The following is a 23,815-nucleotide window of genomic DNA, read 5'->3' on the forward strand; positions in this document are numbered from 1 at the left end:
CTCTTTATACCCATGACACGGGTTCGCCTTATCTTTATTACGAATTACAACCTGGGAGGAGAAGGTGCCAGATCTCTGACCCCACCCCCAGGAAGTCCCTCGCTAGAAGCCCAGGGGAAGAAAAACTGACTTGGAAGACTCCCACACCCAAGTCCGAGCGCAACAATGACCTCATTATAGACCAGCAAACTGGCACAGACGCTCCGAGGGCCGTCGAGGGTTGTGGGCTCTGAACGTCCTAGAGGTCCGGAGGTCCGGTTTCTGCAGGATCTGGGTCCAGAATGCTGCCCTTGGGTCTTTGCCCAGTGCACCGCTCCCACGAGAGACATTCGGGTTAGCTCTTGCCAGTCTTCACGCTGGAGAGAAAAAGCAATGAGTCCCTCCCGGGACTTGAGCAGGGCGGGGCGTCTGGGTGGGCGGCGCACCTTAGGGGCGGGGCCGGGGTTCAGAGTCTGCGGCCCGCAGGCAGTTGGGGGAGGTTCCGAGATCCGCTGGCCTTGGCTGGAGCGCCTGCCCGGTGGTGCGGAGGGGGTGGGGATCGGTGATAGCGGAGAGGGTCCTGGGTCGGGGTGGGTCGGGAGCCCCTTGCCGGCGGGGCGGGGCTCAGCGTGCTTTGTACCGGTGGGAACTTGGCGCCCGCAGCAGGCTGAATGGGCCGGGGCGGGGCAGCGATTCTCCTCGCTGCGAGGGGTCCGCTCTGCGCCACTGCGGACTGCGACCTTCCCACCGCGGAGCGGCCGTGGGGTGGGGGTGGGGGCGGCCTCCCTGTCCGAAGTCCCTGGGAAAGGGGCGCAGACCCACTAGAGGGTGGGAGGAGAGAGCGGTTCCGGCCTAAGTAGATGGGGCTGGAGTGAGGGTGGATTCTGCCTAGATGTGCAGACCTGGTCCGCACGTGACTGTGTATTTCCCCGCGTTCACGGGGGCACAGCGCCCACTAGGTCACCCCCACCCCAGGACCAGAACGGGCGTCTGAGGTGTCCCTTCAGTCATTATGGGTGCATCCAAAATATTGTATCTGCGTACCCAGACCAGACGGGGCCCCCTTTGAGTCCAAGGCCTCACCAGGGCCGCCACACGCGCAGCCCAGGCCCCGGGTTCTCGGCCCGGCGGCACGACGCTGGCAGAGGCGCTGAGACGCTGGTGGAGGGGCTAGGGACACCGCCGGGGAAGAGGAGCCTGGGTGGTGGGGACCGCCGGCCGCTGGCAGTCGGAGCAGGAGCCCAGACAGCAGGACCACTGGGGCCGCCCAGAGCGGGCGCCTCCGGGCCAGAGCTGGTGCTGTCCGTGGTGCTGCCACCTGCGAGCTCCCGCACCAGGGGGCAGCGCAGGCCGCCCTCCTCTCCGCGCCGTAGGAGTTGGCTCACACCGGGTAGGCAGCCCCGGAAGCTCGTCGGGTACTCGGCTCCGCTGGCTACCGGCCAGAGCCCTACAGAAAGGGGAGCAAAAGATAGAGAAATGGGGGGGGGGGATAGTAGAGGGGAAAGGAGAGGCATGGAGAGGGAGAGAAAGGGAGGGGAGAGTGTGGAGGAGAGAAGAGGAGGGAGGGAAAGTGAGATGCCCGGAACGTCTGTCCCCGGGTGCAGACCTCTGCCCACACAGATTAGAACCCCACGACCAGCCAGATCTTTGTTGCCTGCCCCTCCCCACTCCCCAAGTCGAACTGAGGTGAGGGCGTCCTCCCCTAAGCGGCCCACCTGCTGCCCACCTTCCCCTGAGCTCTGCTCTCCAACCATCCCTTCTTCTCCTTGCTTTGTCTATTCACGACTCAGATCCCACAAGTCCCTCTCCCTGCTTCCCACTCCAGTCCCTTCAAAGCCTCCCCTCTCTGAACCTTGCAAGGAGTTCTGAAGGCTTTTCATGTACTTGACGCTCAACTCCAGAATGTCGGCCTTTTCCAGCTTGCGTTTCCGGATCTGCCGATCGGGAGAAAGGGCTCTAAGCCAGGCAGGCGGAGGTGGAGTGGTAAGGGTAGGGAGTGGTTGTTCTCCTCCTCCTCCCCGGGCCTCACCTGGTGCGAGTAGTGTTTCTCCAGCAACGACTTGAGCTGCTCTAAGGACACGTTGATGCGTGCACGGCGCTTCTTCTCCATCAGCGGTTTGGATATCTGTGGGCCAGCAGTCTTTAGAGGGCAGGGCTAGGCCTTCCCGCCCTCTGCTCCCGCCAGTAGGGGGAAGGGCCCCCACCCCGCACCCTTCAGGACCCCAGACCTTGCGGAAGCTGCTAGCAGGTACTCCGGGGCTGCCCCGGGTGGCAGGTTCTGTGCCCATGTTGTGGTATCCGTGCCAGCAGAGCACTGCACTGCCTTTATAGGGGACCCTCGTTTACATGTCAATGAGACCCTTGGAACTCAAGAAACCCCAAGGGGGAGGGGATAGGAGGGGAGCATAGAGTGGTAAACCCCCACCTCCCTTCTTGAAGCCCCCTTCAATAGCCCAGGCTGCCTCTCTCCTTCAGGACACCTCCTCCCTCCCTGGGGATCCCCTTTCTTTCTTTTTTCTTTTTTCTCTTTGCTGAGGATTGAACCCAGGACCTCAGGCGAGCTAGTGAGGCAAGCCTCTACCATTGAGCTACACATCCCCAGTCCTCTTTTTTGTTTGCTGGTTGGTTGGTTTGTTTTTAATTTTGAGACAGGGTCTGACTAAGTTGCCAGGCTGGCTTCAGATTTGGAATCCTGCCTCAGTCTTCAGAGTAGCTGGGATTACAGTCATGCAGCACTGAACCTGGCTTGTCTTTATCTCCCCGAACCCTACCACTTCTGGACTCTGGGGACCCCTCCCAGGCCCATTTCTTTCATGCCATATTGGTCCCAGTCACCATAGGTTCTAGACCTCACCACTGGGTCAGTCTGCCAAGTTATCCCTGCCTTGTGTCCCCAAGCATTCTAGGTGTGGCTCACAGGGAAGGGAGGTCTGTGCGCTGCAGGCCACCCAATGACTGAGAGAGTCCTGGGCTTCCTCCAGCCTGATGAAGACGCTGAGGCAAGGAATGCGGGCCAGTGACGCCTTTCTGCTCACTTCACGCTCTGGCCACACGGCGACGCCGCATTAGTTGCCCTAATGTCGGGACAATGCAGCAATTTTCTGCCTGTGGCTGCTCAAAGCCAGTCGCAGGCAGGGCCCGCTGGGGCCATGCAGCAACATGTGTCCCATTAAAGCGTGCAGCCCGCCCGCAGGGCCACAGCAGGCCTCCCCTTTGCTGGGGTCCAAAACTTTTAGGACCCAACCGAGATGTGAGATGTTTCCAGCTGGGAGACGACAGGCAGGGTGAGCCAAACTGCCACCCTCTCCCCCAGCCCTGGGCTTCCAGGCTGGGCAAGTCAGGTGGAGGACCATTCCCCCCACAGGGAAAGATGGATTCTACCCAGGTGGGCCTTCTCAAAGATCCAAGAATGGGCAAAGAGGATGGAAAAGATCTCTGATATTCTGGGGAGTGTTCTAGCCTGCACTTGAGGAGGTCCAGGTCCCTGAACCCCTTTCCATTATTCAGGTTACTGGGGACCCAGGGAGCCCAGTGGAGGAGGGACCTGGGAGGCTCGGCCCTAGAGGAGGCTCGGCCCTAGAGGAGGCTCTGGAGCAGCCGGCCAAGTTGGTCCTTGGAAGCTAAACTCCTGTAACTATGACCGACAGTAAGGCTGACCTCGGGAGAAGTTCCTGGATCCAAACCTACACACTACCTTTTATTGGGCTCTTCTGGCCTTAAGTTTCGGGGTTTGTTAAGTGAGGATCGGGTCAAGGCATCCCTCATGGTTGCTTGTGAGGCCAAGAACGAAGTCGTAGCAATTAAGGGGTTAAGCCCTGTGGCTGGGAAATGGACAAACTTGCCTCTGTGGGGCCTCAGTGTGGGGCAGGGGAAATTGCTGGGTCGCGAGTGCCCCCCCCCCCAACAGCTCCATCACGCCGGGGCATCTTCCCCTCCAATCGGTCTGCGCCCAGGGTATTGATGGGCCTCGCCGGGGCAGCAGCGTTCCCAGGCGCCAAGCAGCGTGGAGAATCGCGCCCCGCCCTCCCCCTTTCAGGCTGAGGCAGCGGCGACAGCAGTTCTGGAGCGCTGTCCTGCCCGGGCCACAGCGCCCGCGGGCCAGATCCGGGCCCATCTGGGCCCCGGGAGGGCGGCGGGGCCGAGGTCCTGCCGCGGGCGCTGGCACGCGCCCGGCAGCTTTGAAGCGCCTGGGCCAGCCTGGCCCGGGTTGCCTTCGTGCGACTCACTCCGGGCTCGGGGAGGTGGCGGCTGGTACAAAGGCACCGCGGGGCGGGAGTGCTGCGCAGCCGGGCACAAAGGGGGCAGCCGAGTGTTAAGGGCATTGTGTAGGCCCCACAAAGAGGCGTCCGCGCCCGCCCCCTCGGGGCCAAACTCCGGGCGCCCCGCCGCGCTCGGGCTTCCAGCTGCTGCACATCTGCACTGAGACCCGGCGCGCGCCTCACCCCGGCGGATCCCCAGCCCCCTCGACACGCCCAATCCTCGAGCCGCGCGGGTAGCGGGGCAATTTGTCTTCTAATTACAATCCTTCTCCATAAACCGCCGCCCCAGCCTTTCAAACCGTCGCATTAGCAAACCAATGGTCCTGTGCGCAGCTCTCGCGGCCCGCTGCGGGGCGCCTGGCCCGCCCCCTCTCCAAAGTTAGGGCCGCCATAAAGCTGCCAGGCCCTCCCCTCCCGCACCCGGGACCCCGCCGTTCCGGGGGCCACCACCCTTCCCAAGCCGGTGCCCAGGAATCCCAGCAGCGCTGGGTGGGGCCGTTCACGTGGGCGGCTTAGTGTCTCTCCGGCAGTGGAAAATTGACCGCAAAATGCGCTAATTCGCAATGTTCTGCCTTGGCTGCGGGAGGCCAGGCGGGATTCTCAGCGGTCACGCTCCGCCGGAGTCCACTTAATGGGCCTTCACCTTTGCAGCCCCACCTCCACCCGGCACCTCCCGCTGCACCCTCTCCCCTGTGGGAGAGGTCTCCCCGCCTGGGCCAATGTCCTCTACTACTCGAACCTCCCCGTCCCACCATAAGCAGCCCCCTTGCCCGACTCCTCCACTCGGAGAGGGCTGAAGGCTGTGCAGGAGCAAATCCAGAAAGTCCCTCCTCGCCCCAATGTAATTTTATCCTTGCTTTTCCTGGAGCTCTGAGACAGCTTCTTTCCTACCACCTCCCCTTTAACCCCAGTTCCAGATCCTCCTTCTGGTAGCTGCTTCCCCCAATAAGTTATAGCCAGATCTTTGCATGGGCAAGGTCACTAGAAAAGCCCCTTCCCAGAGACCCAGACTGAGGACTCATGTTCCATCTCCCCACTCTGTTTCCAAGTCCTGCTTCTGGACATCCTACCTACACCCTCAGGCAGGCCCGGCTCCAAACGGATGTGGAAACAGAACAGGCATTTTCAAAGACGGGGAATGAGGCAGCGGTTCACCCTGTCCTCTCAGAGCAAGCAGGACGAAATGCTCTCTCGGGCTGCTGGGAAGGTCATGGACCAACTTAGAAACCAGACTTACGCAAACCAGGATGTAGGCCACTAACTACTTTTCCATCTTTAGCACCCAGTGTCTCCAGGGTGCCTGGAAAGGAGCACAATCCAAGAAGAGCTTGGGGAAAACCCAGGTCCCCCTGCTCAACCAAGGAGAAAAGTTCCTTCTATAACTCCTGAGGGTTCTCAGGGCCTCAGTGGATTCTGGGGGACCCTTCTTTTCTCAAGCTGGGGAATTTTAGGCAAAAAGTAGCTTGTGCCTTTGTGCCCTCCTGAATTTGGTTTTCTTGAGTTTTCCAAGTCTGGAAACCCAGGAAGAAGGGGGTTTGCAGACTACAGGACAAGAATCCTAGCAGACATCCCACCTCCCAACCCAGTGACAGCCCCACATAGACTCTGAACCTGGGTAGGAAGCCTTTCCTTCCTGCACTTCCAGGTATTTAAACCAATATTAATCAACTGGTGAGTCCTGTGCAGGCACTGTGGGTGCTGGTAACTGGAGGGAGAAATGTGTTGTTCTCCTCTGCAGATGCATTTCAAAGCAGAATAAAGTGATTGCGCCATGTAATTAACTATTGGGACACAGCAGAGCCCTGCAATGATGCAGCCAATTGTCTCCAGATGGAGTTGGAGAGGCTGCGATTGTTTAACTCTCTTTAGCTGTATTGGAACTCGGAATAGCCCAGCAGTCAAAGGCCCTTCAGGAGACAAAGCCTGGGACTCCAGTGAGTACATCAGCGCTGACCGGGCTGGCCCAGCTCAGGAAGAGTGAATTCAGAGAGACCCCCATTGTCCCAGTCTTTTATGTGTTCTCCCAGCTGGCTCTAATCTTTAAATATTTACCCGGTCCCTTTGTGCACATATGACTTATGCACTTCGGGCTGATGTGCTCATAAATTACGCATCATTTACCCGTTTCCAGACCAGAGAGAAGGGGCTTTCATTCCTCATGCTGGGAATGGCCAGAGGAGGGGAGAGAAAACTTTTGGAAGACCAGGGCTGTCTCCTGGGGAGAGCGACAGCCACACTGGACAGACCCCTCCCTGATGCCCTTCTGGCCTCCACGTGGACACTGGACAGACCAGAGGCCTGTGAATGACTAGGAGCTGCAGGAGGCCTGCTTTCTAAAAATGACTGTGGAGGCACCCATCTGCAAGCAAGAAAGAGAGAACCTCCTGGACTGTTTTCCTCCTTGGTTTGGGGTTTGGATAACCCTTAGGGCAGGAGTGAACTTTCATCCTGGAAGTTTGTAAGTGGGCGAGGTGTTTGTTGTCCACCTCTGAGAACAAAAATGCTTTGCTTCGTGGTGTTCCTGTCTCCTGCTTGCTCTGGATCATCCTCCCTTCTATATTCTTTCTTGCTCAATAAAGCAACCCTGTCTAACAAACAGAAGCTGCTCTCTCCTCTGTTCTTTCTCTTCTCTCTCCTTCTCTCCTCTCTCTCTTCTTTATTCTTTCTCCTTTCTCTTTCTTTCCCTTCTTTCTCCTCTTTGTCTTTCTGAAAAACAGAAAGGAGGAAAGAAAGAAAAAGAAACAGAAACCTAATTTCATCACAATCTGTGGTTTAACTTGGAAATGTAAAGGTAATTCTTAGGGTTATCTAAATCAAGAGGGATCCCAACTTAGGCGGGAGGGGGGGGAGGGGGAGCCACTTTGTGGTGGGATCGGAGAAAGGGGGGCGCTGCAAAGAGACCCTCCTGTTGCATGAGAAAGAACTCCCTTTGTGCTTGACTAGGGGTTTCTAGAACAAAACACATTCAAATGCTTATTTACAAGGAAAAAAAAAAAAAAAAGCCAGCAATGCACCCCAGGGTTAGCCTTCCCTTTCTTTATTTCTGTGTGTTTGTCAGCCTTTTTAATCTTATATATATTTTTTGTAGGTTTGTCTGGGAGAGCAGGGTGCACAGTGGGTTGAATCAGATTGCTTTCCTCTGGAGTAGGAAAGCAGTTGTGTGTGTTTGCATACGTCTGTGTGACCTAGGCAAGCATAGGTGTGTACAGATTTGTTTACTTGAGCCCTCCTCATTCCTTCCCCATGAACCCTAGGTCCTAACAGATTCAGCAACTTCTAAAAATTCCCTTCTTGCTGGGCATGGTGGCACATGCCTCTGATTCTAGCTATTCAGGAGGCGGAGGCAGGAAGTTCTCAAGTTTGAGGCCAGTCTTAGCAACTTAGTGAGACTATCCAAAAAAAAAAAAAAAAAAAAAAAGGACTGGGGATGTAGCTGAATAGTACAGCACCCCTGGATTCAATCTCCAATACCAGGAAAAAAATTTCCCTTCCCTGTTCCCACCTGCAAGGGGATTGCCTCCCTTTTCTTTCTTTCATCTCCAAGATGGGACTGATGAAGGCTCAGTCTGAAGAGAGGTGATGAGGCTTTCTTTAAGTTGCAAGTTGCTCTAAGCACCCAGAGTGACAACAGTAAGTCCTTGGGGATAAATCAGCCCACTTAGACAGAGTGGAGAGCAAATGCCCAGAGCCAGAGGAGGAGCTTCCCCAGCCTGAGAGATTTTTCCCAGGGGACCAAGTTCCCTCCCTCAAGGGAAGGTGCAGTGAGCACCCTCTAGTGGCCCCTAGGTGTCCTGGCACAAAGGAGAGGTCCTGAGTCTGGGGGAGACCATCAGAAACAGGACAACAGTGGCAGTTCCCACTCAGTCCCCAGTAACTGTAGCACACAGCTCTCCTTCCCATATGACACAGCAACTCCGTGACTTTAGTTTTTAAAGCACTGTTATCTCTCTCCAATTCCCATCAACCAGCAAATGTCTCCTGAGCATCATTTCAACGTGGTACTACTGAGCTTTAATAGAATTAAGATCAATCAATGACAGTGAAATCAGGAAACTGAATTCATAGGATTGTCTTGCACAAGATCAGAGTGCTCGGGCCTGGGATGCTGGCCCAGGCTCTCCATCCACATGCCCCAACCCCAGTGCTCTTACCAGGATCTGTAGGGACAGAGGAGAGGTAGAGGGCTCAGAGGCAGGGTTCACTGCCCGCTGACCTTGATGCTTTCTTACCACCACCCTGGGCTCCAGCCTCCCCGAGGGCCTCAGGCTATCTCCTGCCTCTGCCATTCCTCCCTCCCTCCCTGCCTGGTTGCTCTCATTTTCAGCAGCAGGCAGGCACTGCCAGTTCCTGAGGGCCATTAGGCTTAACCCCAGCACCTTTTCCTTGTGGCTTCCCCATCCCGCAGCCCTCCCACCAACAGGTCTCCCCCAGGGCTCACTCTCTCTCCATCCTTACCTTGCTTCTATCTCACGCCCACCCCTGCACTGTTTATCCTAACCGTTTACTTGCTTGCCTTTCTCCTCCATTGCCACTCTCTGAGCTCCCCAGGGACAAAAGCATTTAGTCTTTTAAAAAATGAAGTGCAAGTCAGGTCACAATGGTGCCTTTCTGTAATCCCAACCTCGGAGGCTGAGGCAGAAGAATGAAAAGTATAAGGCCAGCTGGGTGTTATGTCTTTAGGTCAAACTAACTCCATTTTGAAAATCAGCACCTGCCCACCCAGGCATGACCTTCCCAGCAGGCTCACCCCAAAGAGTCCCTAACTACTGATAACACAGCAAAGATGTCAAGTAACAGTCACAGGACCAGATCGGTTATTTTTTAACTACTCCATTGTATATGACTATATAGTTTAGAAGTTTTTTTCTGCAGGCTGCTGCTCCTTGCAGAGGGACAGCCTGGCAGACTCTGTCAGTAAACCTTTGCTTGAACTCAGAGCTGTGTCTCTCGTGGATTTTTGCACCATTTACCCTAACGCTGGGCAACTCAGTGAGACCCTTGTGAAAAATAAAAAGGCCTCAGTGGTAGAGTGCTTGCTTAGCACACCTGAGACCCTGGGTTCATCCCCCCACTCCAAAGATGGGGGGGAGGGGAGTGGGGAGGTGATCAATGGGTATTGCTACTGTTGTAGAGGAGTAATTCCTGTGTTCTATGGCATAGCAGGGTGAATGTACTGAACACACCACATAACCTCAAAATAGAAGAGAGGAATTGGAATCGATGAAAGTTTAGGCACGTATATGCTAATCACCTTGAGTCGCTCGCTACCAAGGGTGATCAAGAACTGAAACATTGCACCCAATCTCAAACATGTGCAAGTATGATGTGTCAATCAAAAATAACAAAACGTGAAGGGCAATTGCTGATTACAGCAGTAACTTAGGGTCATCGTGGGCAGGATGGAAGCTAGGAAAACCTACAAAGGCAAGAGAAACAGCTCAGAGCGCGAGCACCTAAGGGCGTTTGCCGTCACAGGAGGCTAGCTTCCCCTCCATCGCGCCCCCAGGCTCCCGCACGTGCTGCTCTTTTCCCCAGGTGAGTCAGGATCACACGGTCAGGTTTTGCACTGTGCTTCCTAAACACCTAGGCACACGCTGAGCGTCCCCACCACCGCAGGGTGGAGCGGGCGCCGCGCCGAGGTAGGTCTGGGGACCACGCGGGCGGGCGGGCTACTTTCTAATTACAAGTTGGCTTTGGGGGCGGACTACCTTCTAGCAGACACTGCAGCACTTGCAACCCGCTCCGCAGCCGCTCGGCCAGGGCCACCAAGGCCTTGTGGGGCCAGCAGGGCGGGGCCGGCGGGGCGGGGCGCTCCCGCCAAATTCGGGCCACGGGCCGCTCGGGGCGGTGTTCTCGCGAGAACTCGCGGCAGGCGCGCAGCTCCGGGCAGTGCCCTTCCCGGGCCGGCGTCGGCGGCGCAGTGCGCAGGCGCGGCCGGCGGGTTTCCCCGGCTACTGTCGGCGCCGCTGCCCGCTCGACCGCCGCCGGCTGGTCCGCCGCCCTGCCCCAGGGCGGACTGCGCAGCGCGGGCTCCGCCGGGCTCCAAGGCGCGCCTCAGCCTCGCCACCTTCCTGCTGGGCGCCTCGGTGCTCGCGCTGCCGCTGCTCACGCGCGCCGGCCTGCAGGGCCGCACCGGGCTGGCGCTCTACGTGGCCGGGCTCAACGCGCTGCTGCTGCTGCTTTACCGGCCGCCGCGGTACCAGGTGCGGCCGGGTCGGGGCCGGGGCCGGTGGGCGGTGGTCTGGGTGGGGCCGGGTCGCGGCGCGGCGACAGGGCCCGGGCACCCGCTCCCGGCCGGGGCCTGCCTCCCGCGGACGTGTTCCTCGGCAGCGCCTTCAGGTCACCCCTCCTCGCCCGGCCGTGGGTGTTAAATTGCAGTTCCTGCCATTCGCACCTACCGCGGCTGCACGCGGGGTGGGGAGCGAGCGAGCCCACGGTTCTTTTATGTAATGCGAGGTGTGGAGTCTTCCCTGCTGCCAACTCTGAGGTCAAAGGACCCCGAAGGGGCCAGGCTCAGAGTCCCGCTGGCCTGACCAGAGTGAGACTTGGAAACATCGGCCGATAAACTAGGTTTGAAGCACTTTTCCAGGAGTCCAGAATAATAGTAGCAGTAATAGAAATAGTAACGGTAGCTAAACTGTGTGTACCAGTTACGCTAAGGTAGGTAAGCTCACTGTAGTCCTCCGTGGTAGGTACTAGTGCCATCCCTTCTATATAAAGAGGGAAACTGAGGTCCAGAGACCACATTGGTTGCTCAAAGCCACATAGCCAGAGGGGACAGGTGCGGGATTTGAACCCAGGTGGCCCCACTTCGCCCCCTTAACCTCTGAGCAAGTGGGCCCTCCATCTCACTGGTAGCTTGCTTATCTCAGGAAGGTGGGCAGCCTGGGTCTGGGCTCTGAGACAGCCAGTGACTGAGCTTCTTTTGGGTCCATTTCAGATAGCCATCCGAGCTTGTTTCCTTGGCTTTGTGTTTGGCTGCGGTGTGCTGCTAAGTTTTAGCCAGTCTTCCTGGAATCACTTTGGCTGGTAAGAAGTACTTTGGGAATGGTGGTGTTGAGGCAAGGGTCGACAGTGTACAGGGTCAGTAGAGGCCTTTCCTCAGCCATGCCTCACCTCTGGCTGGAAGAAGGCTGTTTGGAGTTCTTGAAAATGAAGCCCCTGGCTTCCACCTAGATCCCCAGGTTTCAAACCTCAGAAACGTCACCCATTGGTTGATTCTGCTGCAGCAGAAACAGGTACCCTGGCACCCTCCCCAGAACTGTCTTCACCCACACTTGCTGCTGCTGGGAGGACATTGAGTGAGGCAACAAGCCCTTCCTGGAGGAGGTGCAGGTCCTTGGTGACGGAAGGGGCAGGGCTCCAGCTGGACTTCCTAAGCCTTTTCCAGCTCAGTTTCTGTTAGGTCACATCTAATGCATCCTATAGCCAGTGTTCTCTCTTTCCCACACTATCAGTCCCTTGAGCCTTCTAGTCTCTGACCTGGATATGAACCCTAGCTTCAGGGTACAAAGCTTTATCTCCTCTTACCACTATGCTGATCCATCTAATCCTTCTTTGCTGGAATTAATTTAGTTTTGTTGAATTTAATTTCCAATATACATAACTACTTTCTGTTGATATTTCCCTTTTTCATTTTAAAATGGGTATTGTTATTTGAAAGAACAGAAGGACCCATAATACCTCCTTCACCTATGAATTTCTTGTTTGATATTCCAAAACAACAGCCAGGTATGGTGGCCACACTGTAATCCCAGCTATTCAGGAGTCTGAGGCCAGCCTCAGCTACTTAGTGAGGCCCTAAGCAATTTAGTTAGACCCTGTGTCAAAATAAAAAATAAAAAGGGTAGGGAATGTGACTCAGTGGTAAAGCACCCCTGGGTTCAATCCCTAGTACCCAAACAAACAAAAAATAGCTAGACTTGGTGACTACACCTGTAATCTCAGTGACTCAGGAGGCTAAGGCAGGAGGATCACAAATTCAAGACCAGCCTCAGCAATTTAGCAAGACCCTGTCCAAAAAATGAAAAAATAAAGGGGGGAGTGGGACGCAGATGTAGCTCAATGATAGAATTAGGGACAGCTTAGCAGAACCAAATCTGTACTTTTACTTAATGCTAACTTAGTTCTCTTGCCCCAATTTCCTTTTTTTTTTTTTTTTTTTTTTTTAAATAGGTACGTGTGCTCGCTGTCATTATTCCACTATTCTGAATACTTAGTGACAGCTGTCAATAATCCCAAAAGTCTGTCGTTGGATTCCTTTCTCCTGAATCACAGTCTGGAGTACACAGTGGCTGCTCTTTCTTCTTGGATAGAGTTCACACTTGAAAATATCTTTTGGCCAGGTTAGTGTGCCCTACTTTCCCTGCTGGAGGGGAGAAGGATAGCTTCTCTGTGGGCCAAGGACAGTGACATTGGTTCACCTTTCAGGTCTAATCTCCCCTGAGCGATTCTCCCCAGCCCTCTGTCCTCACTAAGCTATTTATAAGGACAAGCTCTGCTTGTGAATTCTGCTTCTGGATTTTGAATCGGGTTGTGCTGACCTTTTGCTTTAAACCTTGCATAATGTAGTGTGCCATCTAAAATGACATTCCCCACCTTAATGACTTAATCCTAGCTTTGCAGTCAGGTGAGATTTGGATCTGTTCATTTTCTGTGGCATGAGAAGTTTCACATGGACACTGTGTTAGCAAAACCTCCCCATCCGGAGCCGCCTCTGAAACTGAAATCCCGCAACTGATGGAGGGATCTGTGTGTGATTCTCAAAGTCAGGCTGTGTACTAGACCTTTCTCTGCTTCTCCCAGCTGTACTTGTCCCCAAGAGAGGATAGGAGCAAGTGGCCATGGGGTGAGAGCCCCCATAGTTTATTAACCTAGGAGGGGAGAACTGCCTCACAACTGGTTTGTTGGCACTCCAAACAGGTGAATAGTAGTTTAGGGGAGCATGTTTTCTTATCACTCACTCATTCATTCATTTGTTGCTGTACTATAGATTGCACCCAGGGGTGTGCTACTATTGAGCTACATTTATAGCCCCTTTTAAAAATTTTTTCACGTTGAGGCAGGGTCTTGCTGAGTTGCTGAGGCTTGAACCTGCGATCCTGCTGCCTCATCCTCCCGAGGAGCTGGACTACAGATGTGTGCCACCAAGCCAACTCATTCACTTTTACTGTGATGATAAGCGCTAGTTGCCCAAGGGCGTATTTTCCAGTGTGTCTGTCTTTGGGAAATAGGTTGATTTTAAGCAGTGAAGAGAGCTCAGCAGTCCACCGTCTCACTCCCAGTTGGTACCCCATGTTTCCCTGCAGAACTGAAGCAGATCACCTGGCTCAGTGCCACGGGGCTGCTGATGGTGGTCTTTGGAGAATGCCTGAGGAAAGCTGCCATGTTTACAGCTGGCTCCAACTTCAACCACGTGGTGCAGAACGAGAAGTCAGATACCCATACTCTGGTGACAAGTGGCGTGTATGCTTGGTTCCGGCACCCTTCCTATGTGGGATGGTTTTATTGGAGTATTGGAACCCAGGTAGGTATAGTATCAAATATAAGACTGATTTCCTTCAATTTACTTTTTTTTTTTTTTTTTTTTCTTTTTGGTACTGGGAATTGAACTGAGGGGCACTTTACCACTGAACTATATATATTTCCATCCCTTTTTATTTTCTTATTTTCAGATAGGATCTCAAGAAGTTGCTTGGGTCTTGCTGAGGCTGGCTTTGAACTTGCAATCCTCCTGCCTTGGCCTCCTGAGTTGCTGGAATTACAGGTGTGGGCCAGCACGCCCCGCCTTTAATTACGTTTTTACATTTAAATGTTAAAATATAATTGACATTCTATAAAACCCATCATTCAGAAGCATAGAGTTCACTAGTGTATTCACAAGGTGGTCTGTCTCCTTTAACATGTGCTCCTTGACTTGTTATAAGAGGTAATAAATAAAAGTCAAGAGAACTAATTTAGTCCATAGTAGGGGTTTTAACCATGTACTAAAATCTGAGCATTATAAACCCTTCCTGACTCTTGATCCCCCCTGACCACCACCACCATAGTCCCTTCTCTGTCTCTCTAACCTAGATTTGGAGTCCCCAGGGGGTGAGAAGAAGAGGGGTTTGTGGAGGGAGTGACCTCGGCCATTCATGGCAGCTCAGAGGGTTTTCACCAGAAGTAGGTCTTAATGAGGCCAAGGTCCTGTGTTAGACTGATGAGAGCCAGGGAGGTTTATTCCATCTCAGGATGCAGACTGAGCCCTTGCCAGCTTTCTCTTGATTCTGCACTTTTGGTTCTAGAAAAACTTGGCCAGATGAAGAGAACAGCGCTTGGACCATCCTTCTGTCTGGGGAATTGCAGTCAGGGCCCCCAGGCGTCTCCTTGGCAACGTGTGGTCAAAGGGAACTCTGTGACTCCCAGGGTGCAGATAGTAGGGGCAGGTAGCCCTGCAGCATTTCTCTTAAAAATTCGTATTTCTGGCCAGGTGTGGTATGATGTCCATCATCGTGGCCTGAGTATCAAAATCCAAGAGGTTGATCTTTCCTTGTAACTTTTAGATTTCATCATCTAAGAGAAGCAGTAGAAAAGCGTGTGCAGAACACTGCAGTGAGGAGTGTTGGATTTGTTTTGTGTGTTTGTGTGTGGTGTGGGGATTGAACTCAGGACACTCTACGATTGAGCTATATCCTCAGCCTTTTTATTTTATTTGGAGACAGGGCCTTGCTAAGTTACCCAGGCTGGCCTCAAACTTGGAATCCTCCTCCTTCAGCCTCCTGAGTAGTTGGCATGTGTCACCATGTTCACCTAATGACTGTCAGTTCTAATGTGAAAGTATGTTTAATTTCTGTTATCAATACCCTGACTCCCTGAGACCCTAACAGTATTTAAAGAGTCTCCTGGGGTGAAAGTAGAAAGTTTGGAAGCTGGAACCTACCCCTTACCCAGTCATTCAATAGGTAAGGTCACTACTGCAGAAGGATCTATTTCTTTACCTTTGTGCTATAACAACAGAGTTTTGTTAGCAGGGAGCTAGTTAACAAGACGACCTGGGGAGTGGCTCCTGCAATCCCAACTACTCAGGAGGCTGACACAGGAGGATCGGAAGTTCAAAGCCACCTGGGCAACTTAGATCCTGTCTCAAAAAATAGAAATGGCTTGGGATGTAGCTCAGGTCCTGGGTTCAAACCTCAGTACCACCAAAATAAAAACACGGGTTTCCTGGCCCTTGGTGAGAGAGCCTGTGGGTATTATCTGGGGTGTAGGACCACTAACCCTGATCACATTGGTGTTTCCTCTACCAGGTGATGCTGTGTAACCCCATCTGTGGTGTTGTCTACGCCCTGACAGTGTGGCGATTCTTCCGTGATCGAACAGAGGAAGAAGAAATATCCCTGATTCACTTCTTTGGAGAGGAGTACCTGGAGTATAAGAAGAGGGTGCCTACAGGTCTGCCTTTCATAAAGGGAGTCAAGGTGGAGCTATGATGGGCGGGGGCCTCGAGGGACCAAGGGCCTCTGGCCCCATGTAGCCCAGGACAAAACTGCTTTCAGTTGGCCACTGAGGAATGAATTTTCTTAGTCATTTTATATGTCACTAATTACTCTTCTGGAATGTCACCCCAAGACCAAATGGTCAGAAGGCCTTAGGACCAAAGGACCCACGGGAGCAATCTGTTCTTGTGCTGAATCAAGGTAGACATAGATTAACAATGAACAAGAAACAAACTACAGCAATATTCATCAGTGCCCCTCTACAGTGACCTGGTGAGAATCCAGGCCACAGTCCAGTGCCCCTGAGGCCACAGTGTACTTGCATTGTCCCAGGACTCCTCAGGAGAGGTAGATGCTGCTTGCAGCAGAGCTTCTGCCGCAGCCACAGTGGTGGGTGTTGCCGCATTAAAAAATGCATTGAAAATCTTTAACTGAAAAACAACAGCACAGCTTTAACCTCTTTATTCTGTCCTTAATGCATGAACATCTATCTAATTCTAAGGATACTTCCTTATATGACACTTTGGCTTAGTCGTATTTACACAGCTATTTTTTCTAAATAGCAGCATAAATTTAAAGGCACTCACTTGGTATTTTGAGCTCCAGCTTTGATTTGGCAGCAAGTAAGCACAGCCCCCTCTGATTTGGCTGTGTAGCATTGTGTGACCATGGGCACCCCAGGCCAGGGGACTGTGGGCCCTTGGCTTTCCTGGGGTTTTTGTTCCTGCTCTCCTGTTATCGTGACAGGCAAGTCAAAGATGTGATTATTTTTCCCTTCTCCAGGAAATGCTTACTGAATGCCTGCTCCATGCAAGGCATCATGAAACGCTGAGAAATATTGGTCCATTTATTTGGGGTTTTATTCTCATTTTAATAGCTTATATATTTTTGTGTTTCAATGTAAATCTATGAAGCATTTTTTTTTTTCTCTCCCAAAATTACGTTCTCCCCCTGTGCTGCATCAGGCAATCTTTTCTAAAGGGGTTGCAGCACGTACAACTGCAAATTCAGGCAAAGCAACTCAAACATCTTCTGTAAAGCAGATCCTCACAACTGAGGTTCAGTCAGCATTTTAGTTTTGCATTCTGGGGAGAGCAGTTGGCTTTTGGAGTCAAGCCTCAAAGCCTTAAGAGGCGAGACCTTTGCCTGGTCCTGGGCTGGACAGGAACTTGGTCTCCTTGTGAAATCCTTCCTGGCAGTTTGTAGTGGCACAAATGAAGCACGAATGTGAAGGTGGCCTTGGCGTGTGCCAAGAGCACTGCTCGGTCACTACCATGCCTCATGGCTTTGGAGGAGCCACTGAACCCAAGCTCAGACCTCCCCATCTGCAGAATGGGGTTGATACCACCTACCTCACAGGGCTGTTGTGAGGACGTAGACAAAGGTGTTGAACATTCTTCATACTCTGATGAGAGGGATGACACGATGAACTCACACAGTGAGCTACATGGAGGTGGACTGAACCTGGATAGCTGTGCACATGCCTAAAGTGTATGTTTGACAGAGCATTTTCCCAGCTCAGAAATATGGCTTATTTCTAGATCTCATGGCTTAATATTTTGTTGTTATGTATACCAAAGAGGCTTATGGGTTTGTCGACTACCAGCACGATGCTTGCTGGTCTGAGAGCCGTGGCCCTCACGAGGGGTTGCAGGGCGTTCTGCCAAGTCCATGGCTGCAGCAGCACTGAGTTCCTGTGTCAGGAACCGTGTCTGCCGGGACACAGCTCGAATGCACTCACTCTGGGACCGAGTCAGGTCAGTCAGTGTTTCCAGACCTCACTTACCTGAAGCGAACTTCCCTTACCAGGACTGCAGACTGACAGAGGGCGTGGTTGGGTTTTTGGCAGCCATCCCCAGCTTTTTGAGGTAAAATTGTTTCTTACTGTATCTAAGCAAGACTGGACCCAGCCTCCATTCCCCCTGGGGGCCATGAAGTTGTTTTTGATGGATGGAGAGCAGCTAATGATGGTCCCTGGTATATGGGTGGTAAGGCTGGGTGTTGGCATTTGATGTCAGCATCCATCTGCTGCAGGCCAATAAGCTTACCTTCTTTCCAGGCCCAGGAGCAAAGGATCCTAAGTCTTGAGGTTTCACAGTGATGCTGCTTCATATCACTGAAGGCTGACATTGCATTGTTTTAAAAAGTAATTCCCACGGCGTGGTAGTGAGAACGTTCCTATCCTCACTGTAGTCCCAGGGCAGGAGACAGCCATGGCTTAGGGATGAAGGGTGAACTGTGGATTGACCTCGCCTGCTGCTGTTGAGATTATTTTTTAATTTACAAATGTAGCAGTGACAGGCCCAGGGCAGAAAATCAGGTCAGTGAGCAAAGGCTTTTTGGGTACTCTCTGTAAAGGCCACATTACCGGTTTCCTCACGTTGAGAAACTGTCAGATTTCTTTGCAAGTGTGAAAGTGGAGATTCTTAAATAAAGAATGGGTATTGTACAGAAAGCAAGCTACTTTGAAACAGCATAAAATGAAACATTTCATGAAGATCTGCAGGCCACTGCTGAGCAATGTAGTGTTGGCAAAGCAGTAGAAGGTGAGCCTCTGGGGTGGAAAACAAAGGACACATCCCTGGTGTCCTCCTTGGTGTGAGCTGCTTCTTGAGCCTAGAAGGTAGGCTTTACTGATGGTTCCCACTTGCTTACTGGGGATTGGCATGACAGGGAAGACGTTCTTAGACCACTAAGCTGTGTCAGTGTCAGACGTGGTGAGGTCTCAGCCAGAGCTCCTTGGTCACATCCTGCCACAGTGAGCCCCGTTCCCTCTGCACTTTCTCACTGCCTTAGGTAGTTGCACCACCGTAGTTGGCTTTCCTAGCGGCTCAGCAGGGCTAGAGACCTCAGCCTCTCTGATGTGGTGGGAAGCGCCCACTCTGGCTGCTTGTCCTGGGCCCAGAAGACCCCGCCAGCCTGAGTGGAGGCAGCCCATCCCGTCGCAAGGAGAGGGACTTACAGAGTAATTATTCTACTCTTTTTACATACAGAAATGTTTATTTAAATATTTTCAATTGGATTTTCTTTCACAGATACTGATTATTCTTTCCAATTCTTAAATAAACTGTACTTGATTTCACTACAGATGACAGTGTGACTGTGTGGAATGTGGAAGCCCTGAGGTGATCACATGCCTTTGATGGCCTGGATAAGGAAGGTCCATAGCTGCCGGCATCAGATCAGGCATGCTGTGCCTCCTTGGCCCTCTCTGAGTTCCTGCCTCTGCCCAATTCCTAATGATGCGTTCCTTTTTCCTTAAGCTGCCACACAGGTTTGTGCCGCTTTGGGATGTGGACTTCAGCATTTTTGTATTGACGTCCATAGAGGCCATTTGCTATTGAGACCACCGAGTGGACCTGGATATTTGCCTAAAATGTGACTAGGGGGTATCGTTCAGCCTCCACACTTAAATGTCCCATCTCAGGTTGTTTTGTTGAGCACTTGTTAAGAGGGTGCTGTGTAGGAGTGGAAAGTGACAGGAGAGAATGCCTGGAGAAGGGCCACCGCATATCACTCCTGGCAGCGAGGGAACGAGTCAAGGTAGCTGGGGAAAGCCCTGACAGGGTCACGCGGAGATGTGCCACAGGGCTGGCCAGAGGCTGTCCCTGGGCTTTGTGACCTCTGCCCTGACCTTTTTGTGAGTCACTGCTCAGATTACTGGGTGGGACTTTCTGGTGGCACCAGGTCAACAGTGAGGCAGAAACTGGCTTCCTTGGCGTCAGAGCAGGTGCTGTGCTGTGGTGGAGTCTTGATGCCTATAGGGGCAGCAGGACCTGTTGGCTTCAGAGAACAAGGCTCAGCCCATAGACACCCAGCGTGGTGCTGAACAGGCAGGCTGTGGGCAGCACATTGCTGGTGGGAATGGGAAATCACCCTCGTGAGCTTGTGTGCTGGGAACACAGAAGTGTAGCAGCCTGGCTTTTCTTTTCTGAGGTTTACTTTTGATCAAGTGTCACCTTTGAAAGAAGAGACCATAATGAGAACAATCTTTTCTTAAGTATCCCAGTCTCCATGTGCCCGTCATGAAAGCCCAGCTAGTTGGTTCAGGGCCTGTTTGCTAAGTTGGCTGCTCTCGGCATGTGGAAATATCATCCCCATTTTTCTGCTTGGGTCTCAGGTGGTCTCTGTTCTTCAGTGGAGGGTCTTCAGAGGCACCACTCAGAGCCCTGCTGTTTCCTTTGGACTCTGATGTCTTCTCTCCCTTCTCCATGACACTTCCTGGATCATTCCTAAAGGAACAGTTTTTAACATAAGCTCATCCACCACTCTGCTCCCCTTACTGCACTGGTGTCCAGTCTAACACTTTGACGGTGGAAGTCCCCAGTCGGGGAGTGCGTCTTCACAACCAGAAGTGCCTGCGACTTATCAGGGATTCTTAGAGAGCCATTCCCCAGGAGAGGGTGGTTAGCTGCCCAAATATGAGCATATTCAAGCAGTTTCAGCAGCTTCGGTGGCAGTGAACTTTAAATCAAAGGTCCCCTGAAGTCTTGCAGGGGACGGTGGGACTGGTCTCTGCACTGCCCCCAAGCACACTGTGGTTCTAGACACTTCAGCCAACTGCTAGACTTTCTCTGCCCTTGACCAAGACCAGCCTATGACCTGTCTTACTGCCCATTCTTCTCTGCCTCTGCAACACTGGCTCCAAGGATAGTGAGGCTGGCACACCACAAAATGCTCAGCCACTTTTCCTCAGTCGAGGGAATTTGAGTTGCTTGTAAGGCTTGCAACCCTTGGTGGTGTAAAGGAATGCAGGCAGCCACCTTGGCCATTTATAATTGTGAAATGGCTCTATCAAAGTCCCCTGTATCATCTAGGAAAGCACTTGTTTAGGCACTTGTCCAAATTCGAAGCTTTCCTGATGCACACTGAAGCCCGGTTGAGACCACAGAGCTAATGGGCGGCAAGTTGGGCCCAGGAGGCAATGAAACCCATTAGCTTTGGTCTTGCATTTGCCTCTGAAACCAAACTGCTTGCCCACTGTTGGGAAGACTCACTTTACCTGGCCAGGATCTCGCTATTCCTGTCCTCATACATGCTTTGTGGAGTCTCTGACTGTTCATCCATAGGCAGCTGAAACCTGGGTAAGAGAAAGCAGGCACTGGGACTGGAAGGCAGCAGAGCCAGCCCACTGCATGGCCTTAGGCTTCCACTGCACCAAAACCAAGAAGAAGCAAACACTCCAGGGCCCACCTAACACTTCCCTCTTTTAACCCTGGAATAGTTACCCAGACCCAGTGGTTTTCCAGGGCCAACTAAGCCACAGGTGGCAGTAGAGGACAGGAGAAGTAAGGCCTGGCCCTTGTGGGAGCTACCTGCTATTCAGGTGAGATGGAAGTGGAGTGGGGCCAGCTAGGCAGTTACTGAGCAAGACCTGCTCTAGCCAGGTGGCTTGGGGAGGGCTCTGCTGACATTCCAGCTGAGACCTGAGTGAGGAGAACCGCCGGACAACCTGAGTCAGACCCTGCTGGAAGGGTCTAGAAGTGAGAGCCAGTCTAGCTTTGGGGGCTCTGAAAGGCCACTGTGATCGATGTTATGAGGGACCAGCATGGTCACAGATGGACAGGAAAGGGTCCCCGGGAGAGCTGTTAGGCCTTGTGGAGGTGGGACTAATAGACATTCAAAAGATCATTGGCTGGGCACAGTGGCACACACCTGTAATCCCAGCCACCTGGGAGGCCAAGGCCGGAGGCTTGCAAGTGTGAGACCAGCCTCAGCAACTTAGTAAGACCTATCTCAAAATAAAAAAATTTAAAAGGACCAGGGATATAGCTCAGTGGTAAATTGTTCCTAGGTTTGATTCCCAGTACTGCCCCCACCTTCCAACGGCCGCCAAAAAAACGAGGACCAAAAGATCACTGACTGAATGGCATGCTAAAGGGATGCCTGGCTGTGGTGGTTAGATTTGGTCAGTAGAGACCACAGTGGGTGGTTCGCAGTGGAAAGCTTAGTCCATAAGACTTGGAGACGGGTGAGAAGTGGAGTGAGTGAGGAGTCAGGAGGGACATCTCCCAGCCTCCTTGACTGAGTTCCTGCCATTGCTTGAGCGTGGGTGATACCACTGACCAAGATAAAGAGTCAGGCGTGGTGCGTGTGGGGAGGATGCCAAGAGCTCTGCTGGCCACCGTTTTGAACTGAGATGCCTCTCTGACATCCAGGCCAAGACTCCAGGGAGGAGGCAATTGGAGGTGGGCCCAGCACAGGAGAGCTGTATGCTGGGGAGGGAACTGGGGACGGGGTGGGATGTCATCTGCATGGCGAAGGCTTGAAAGCCAGGGAACTGCGACTACACTCAGCTCAGCACTACAGCTCGAGCTTGGCTTACTCGAGACCCTGCGCTCAGTCGGGAAAGGACAGCAGCGTGGCAGAAACCAGGGACCAGACCCAGGGCCAGCTGTTCACTGCCATTCCATGACCAGAGCCCTCGGGGTGAAACTGGCAGCCCCAGGAACCTCTGCAACAGCAACGGTGGGACCCGAACAGGAGGTGCTGGTGACAGTTGAGATCTTCCCCGCTGCCACAGAAGTCCGAAGGGTTAGTTCTGAGAAGGCACAAACCACCAAGGACAAGTACACAGAAAGCCAGGACTAAATGGCACGCAGACAAGGCCTTCCAGGAAGGCAGTCGGAAAAGAACCTATATCTGACATTGGGGCACTCCAGAAATAAGCACGCACCCCCAGGTCCCCGAGCCCACCCATGAAATCCCTTCCAGCGAAGCACCAGCTGCAGCGTGCTCAGAACTATCCATTGCTTCGCCTCCAGCCCCACTCATTCCTGAACTGAGCCCACAATCGAGGATTATCTGACATTTGAGGAGAGCCTTGACCATGGAAGACAGGAACCTAAACAAACAAAAAGTAACTTGGGGAAGATGTTAGGAAGAAGACTTCCAAAAGAGAAAACAAACAAACAAACCCAACAATTGTCTGTCTCAGAGAAGTAAGATAGGGTCTCCACAAAACAACAGGATACCATGAAAACAGAGTAGGAAAAGGCCTCTTAGAAATTAAAACCAAGGACTGGGGTTGTGGCCCAGTGGTAGAGCACTCGCCTAGCATGTTTGAGACGCTGGGTTCAATTCTCAGCACTGCATATAAATAAATAAATAAAAATAAAGGTCCATCAACAACTAAAAAAGTTAAAGAAGAAATTAAAACCAAGATGGAAATGATCAGTTTGACAAGGGCTGGAAGATAAGAGGAAATCCTGTAAAAAGCATAGGCAGAATGTAAAATGAAGGGCTGATATCCAACAATAGGAATTCCAAAAAGAGAAGAAGTGGAGAAATCAACTAATTAAAAAAATTAATGGGGAGCTGGGGTTGTGACTCAGTGGTAAAGCACTTGCCTGGCAGGTGTGAGGCACTGGGTTTGATTCTCAGCACCACATATAAATAAATGAATAAAGGTCTATCAACATCTAAAAAAGTTTTTTAAAAATATGGCAGGGTGTAGTGGCACACACCTGTAATCTCTGACTCCGGAGGCTGAGGTGGGAGGATATCATGTTTGAGGCCAGCCTTGGCATTTAGCAAGACCCTGTCTTGAAATAAAAAATGAAAAGGGCTGGGGATGTAGCTCAGTGGTAGTGCTCCTGGGTTCAATCCCCAGGGCCAGAAGGAAGAAAGAAAAAAAGAAGTCAAACAGAAGGACATGGATTTCCAGAATAAGTACACCAAGTGTACCAGCACCTAACCCAAAAGATGGAAACAGACTCTAGCCAATGTGGAATTTCAGGACATGGGAGCCAGAGAAGATTCTACAAGCCAAAGAGAGGAAGCGGGTCACCCTACAAGGATTAGGAATCAATGCCTTCAGACTTCTCAAGGACATCCTTAGAAATTAAAAGACAATAGAGCAATGCCTTCAAAGGAGAATTCTTCCTGGCTGAAATTTCCAATCTAGAATTCAAGACCAGGTGAAACCATCAGCACTGTGTGAGGTGGAAAGAGACACTCTAAGACCTGTGCTGTCCAGCATCCGTTCTCCAGAAGCTGCTGGGGGAAGGAACTGGGCACATGAGACAAGGGCAGGGCAGATGGGATCCAGGAAGGCGATGCAGAGAGCCCAGGCTCCAGCCATGCACCTGTGCACCTGGG

The 23,815-nt window shown here is 52.4% G+C and overlaps 3 protein-coding genes across 12 annotated transcripts in view; 1 reads left to right on the plus strand and 2 right to left on the minus strand.

Annotated features, from left to right (window-relative positions):
• On the minus strand, positions 1 to 10,002 carry Hes3 (hes family bHLH transcription factor 3). Of its 6 annotated transcripts, none has more exons than XM_047516433.1 (5): positions 9,947 to 10,002; positions 2,009 to 2,104; positions 1,832 to 1,913; positions 1,024 to 1,426; positions 1 to 356 (listed from the first exon to the last, which is right to left on the minus strand). In XM_047516433.1, exons 2-4 carry the CDS (start codon positions 2,087 to 2,089, stop codon positions 1,059 to 1,061), a joined length of 531 nt encoding a protein of 176 aa, XP_047372389.1. In that variant the 5' UTR covers positions 2,090 to 2,104; positions 9,947 to 10,002; the 3' UTR covers positions 1 to 356; positions 1,024 to 1,058. The 6 variants fall into 6 exon arrangements, with proteins under 6 accessions (XP_047372389.1, XP_047372408.1, XP_047372381.1 ...); XM_047516452.1 differs by lacking the exon at positions 9,947 to 10,002 and adding an exon at positions 9,659 to 9,688; XM_047516425.1 differs by lacking the exon at positions 9,947 to 10,002 and adding an exon at positions 5,309 to 5,427.
• Positions 9,549 to 18,802, plus strand: Icmt (isoprenylcysteine carboxyl methyltransferase). Its single transcript, XM_047529691.1, has 6 exons — positions 9,549 to 9,556; positions 10,099 to 10,441; positions 11,179 to 11,267; positions 12,414 to 12,583; positions 13,547 to 13,764; positions 15,527 to 18,802. The coding sequence occupies exons 1-6, from the start codon at positions 9,549 to 9,551 to the stop codon at positions 15,707 to 15,709; spliced, it is 1,011 nt and encodes a 336-aa protein (XP_047385647.1). The 3' UTR covers positions 15,710 to 18,802.
• Positions 17,705 to 23,815, minus strand: part of Rnf207 (ring finger protein 207) — an 18,697-nt gene continuing 12,586 nt past the window's right edge. For 3 of the 5 annotated variants that reach the window (XM_047545108.1, XM_047545126.1, XM_047545118.1), the window contains 2 exons: positions 20,718 to 20,795; positions 17,705 to 19,947 (listed from right to left, as the gene is read on the minus strand). In XM_047545108.1, coding sequence (XP_047401064.1) covers positions 19,776 to 19,947; positions 20,718 to 20,795 — 250 coding nt within the window. In that variant the 3' untranslated portion in view covers positions 17,705 to 19,775. Of the gene's footprint in view, positions 19,948 to 20,717; positions 20,796 to 23,815 lie in introns of those variants that run through there. The other 2 variants (XR_007107723.1, XR_007107724.1) reach the window with 2 other exon arrangements.

The sequence above is a fragment of the Sciurus carolinensis genome, chromosome 1 (genome assembly GCF_902686445.1).
Source record: "Sciurus carolinensis chromosome 1, mSciCar1.2, whole genome shotgun sequence".
NCBI classification, from domain to species: Eukaryota; Metazoa; Chordata; class Mammalia; order Rodentia; family Sciuridae; genus Sciurus; species Sciurus carolinensis.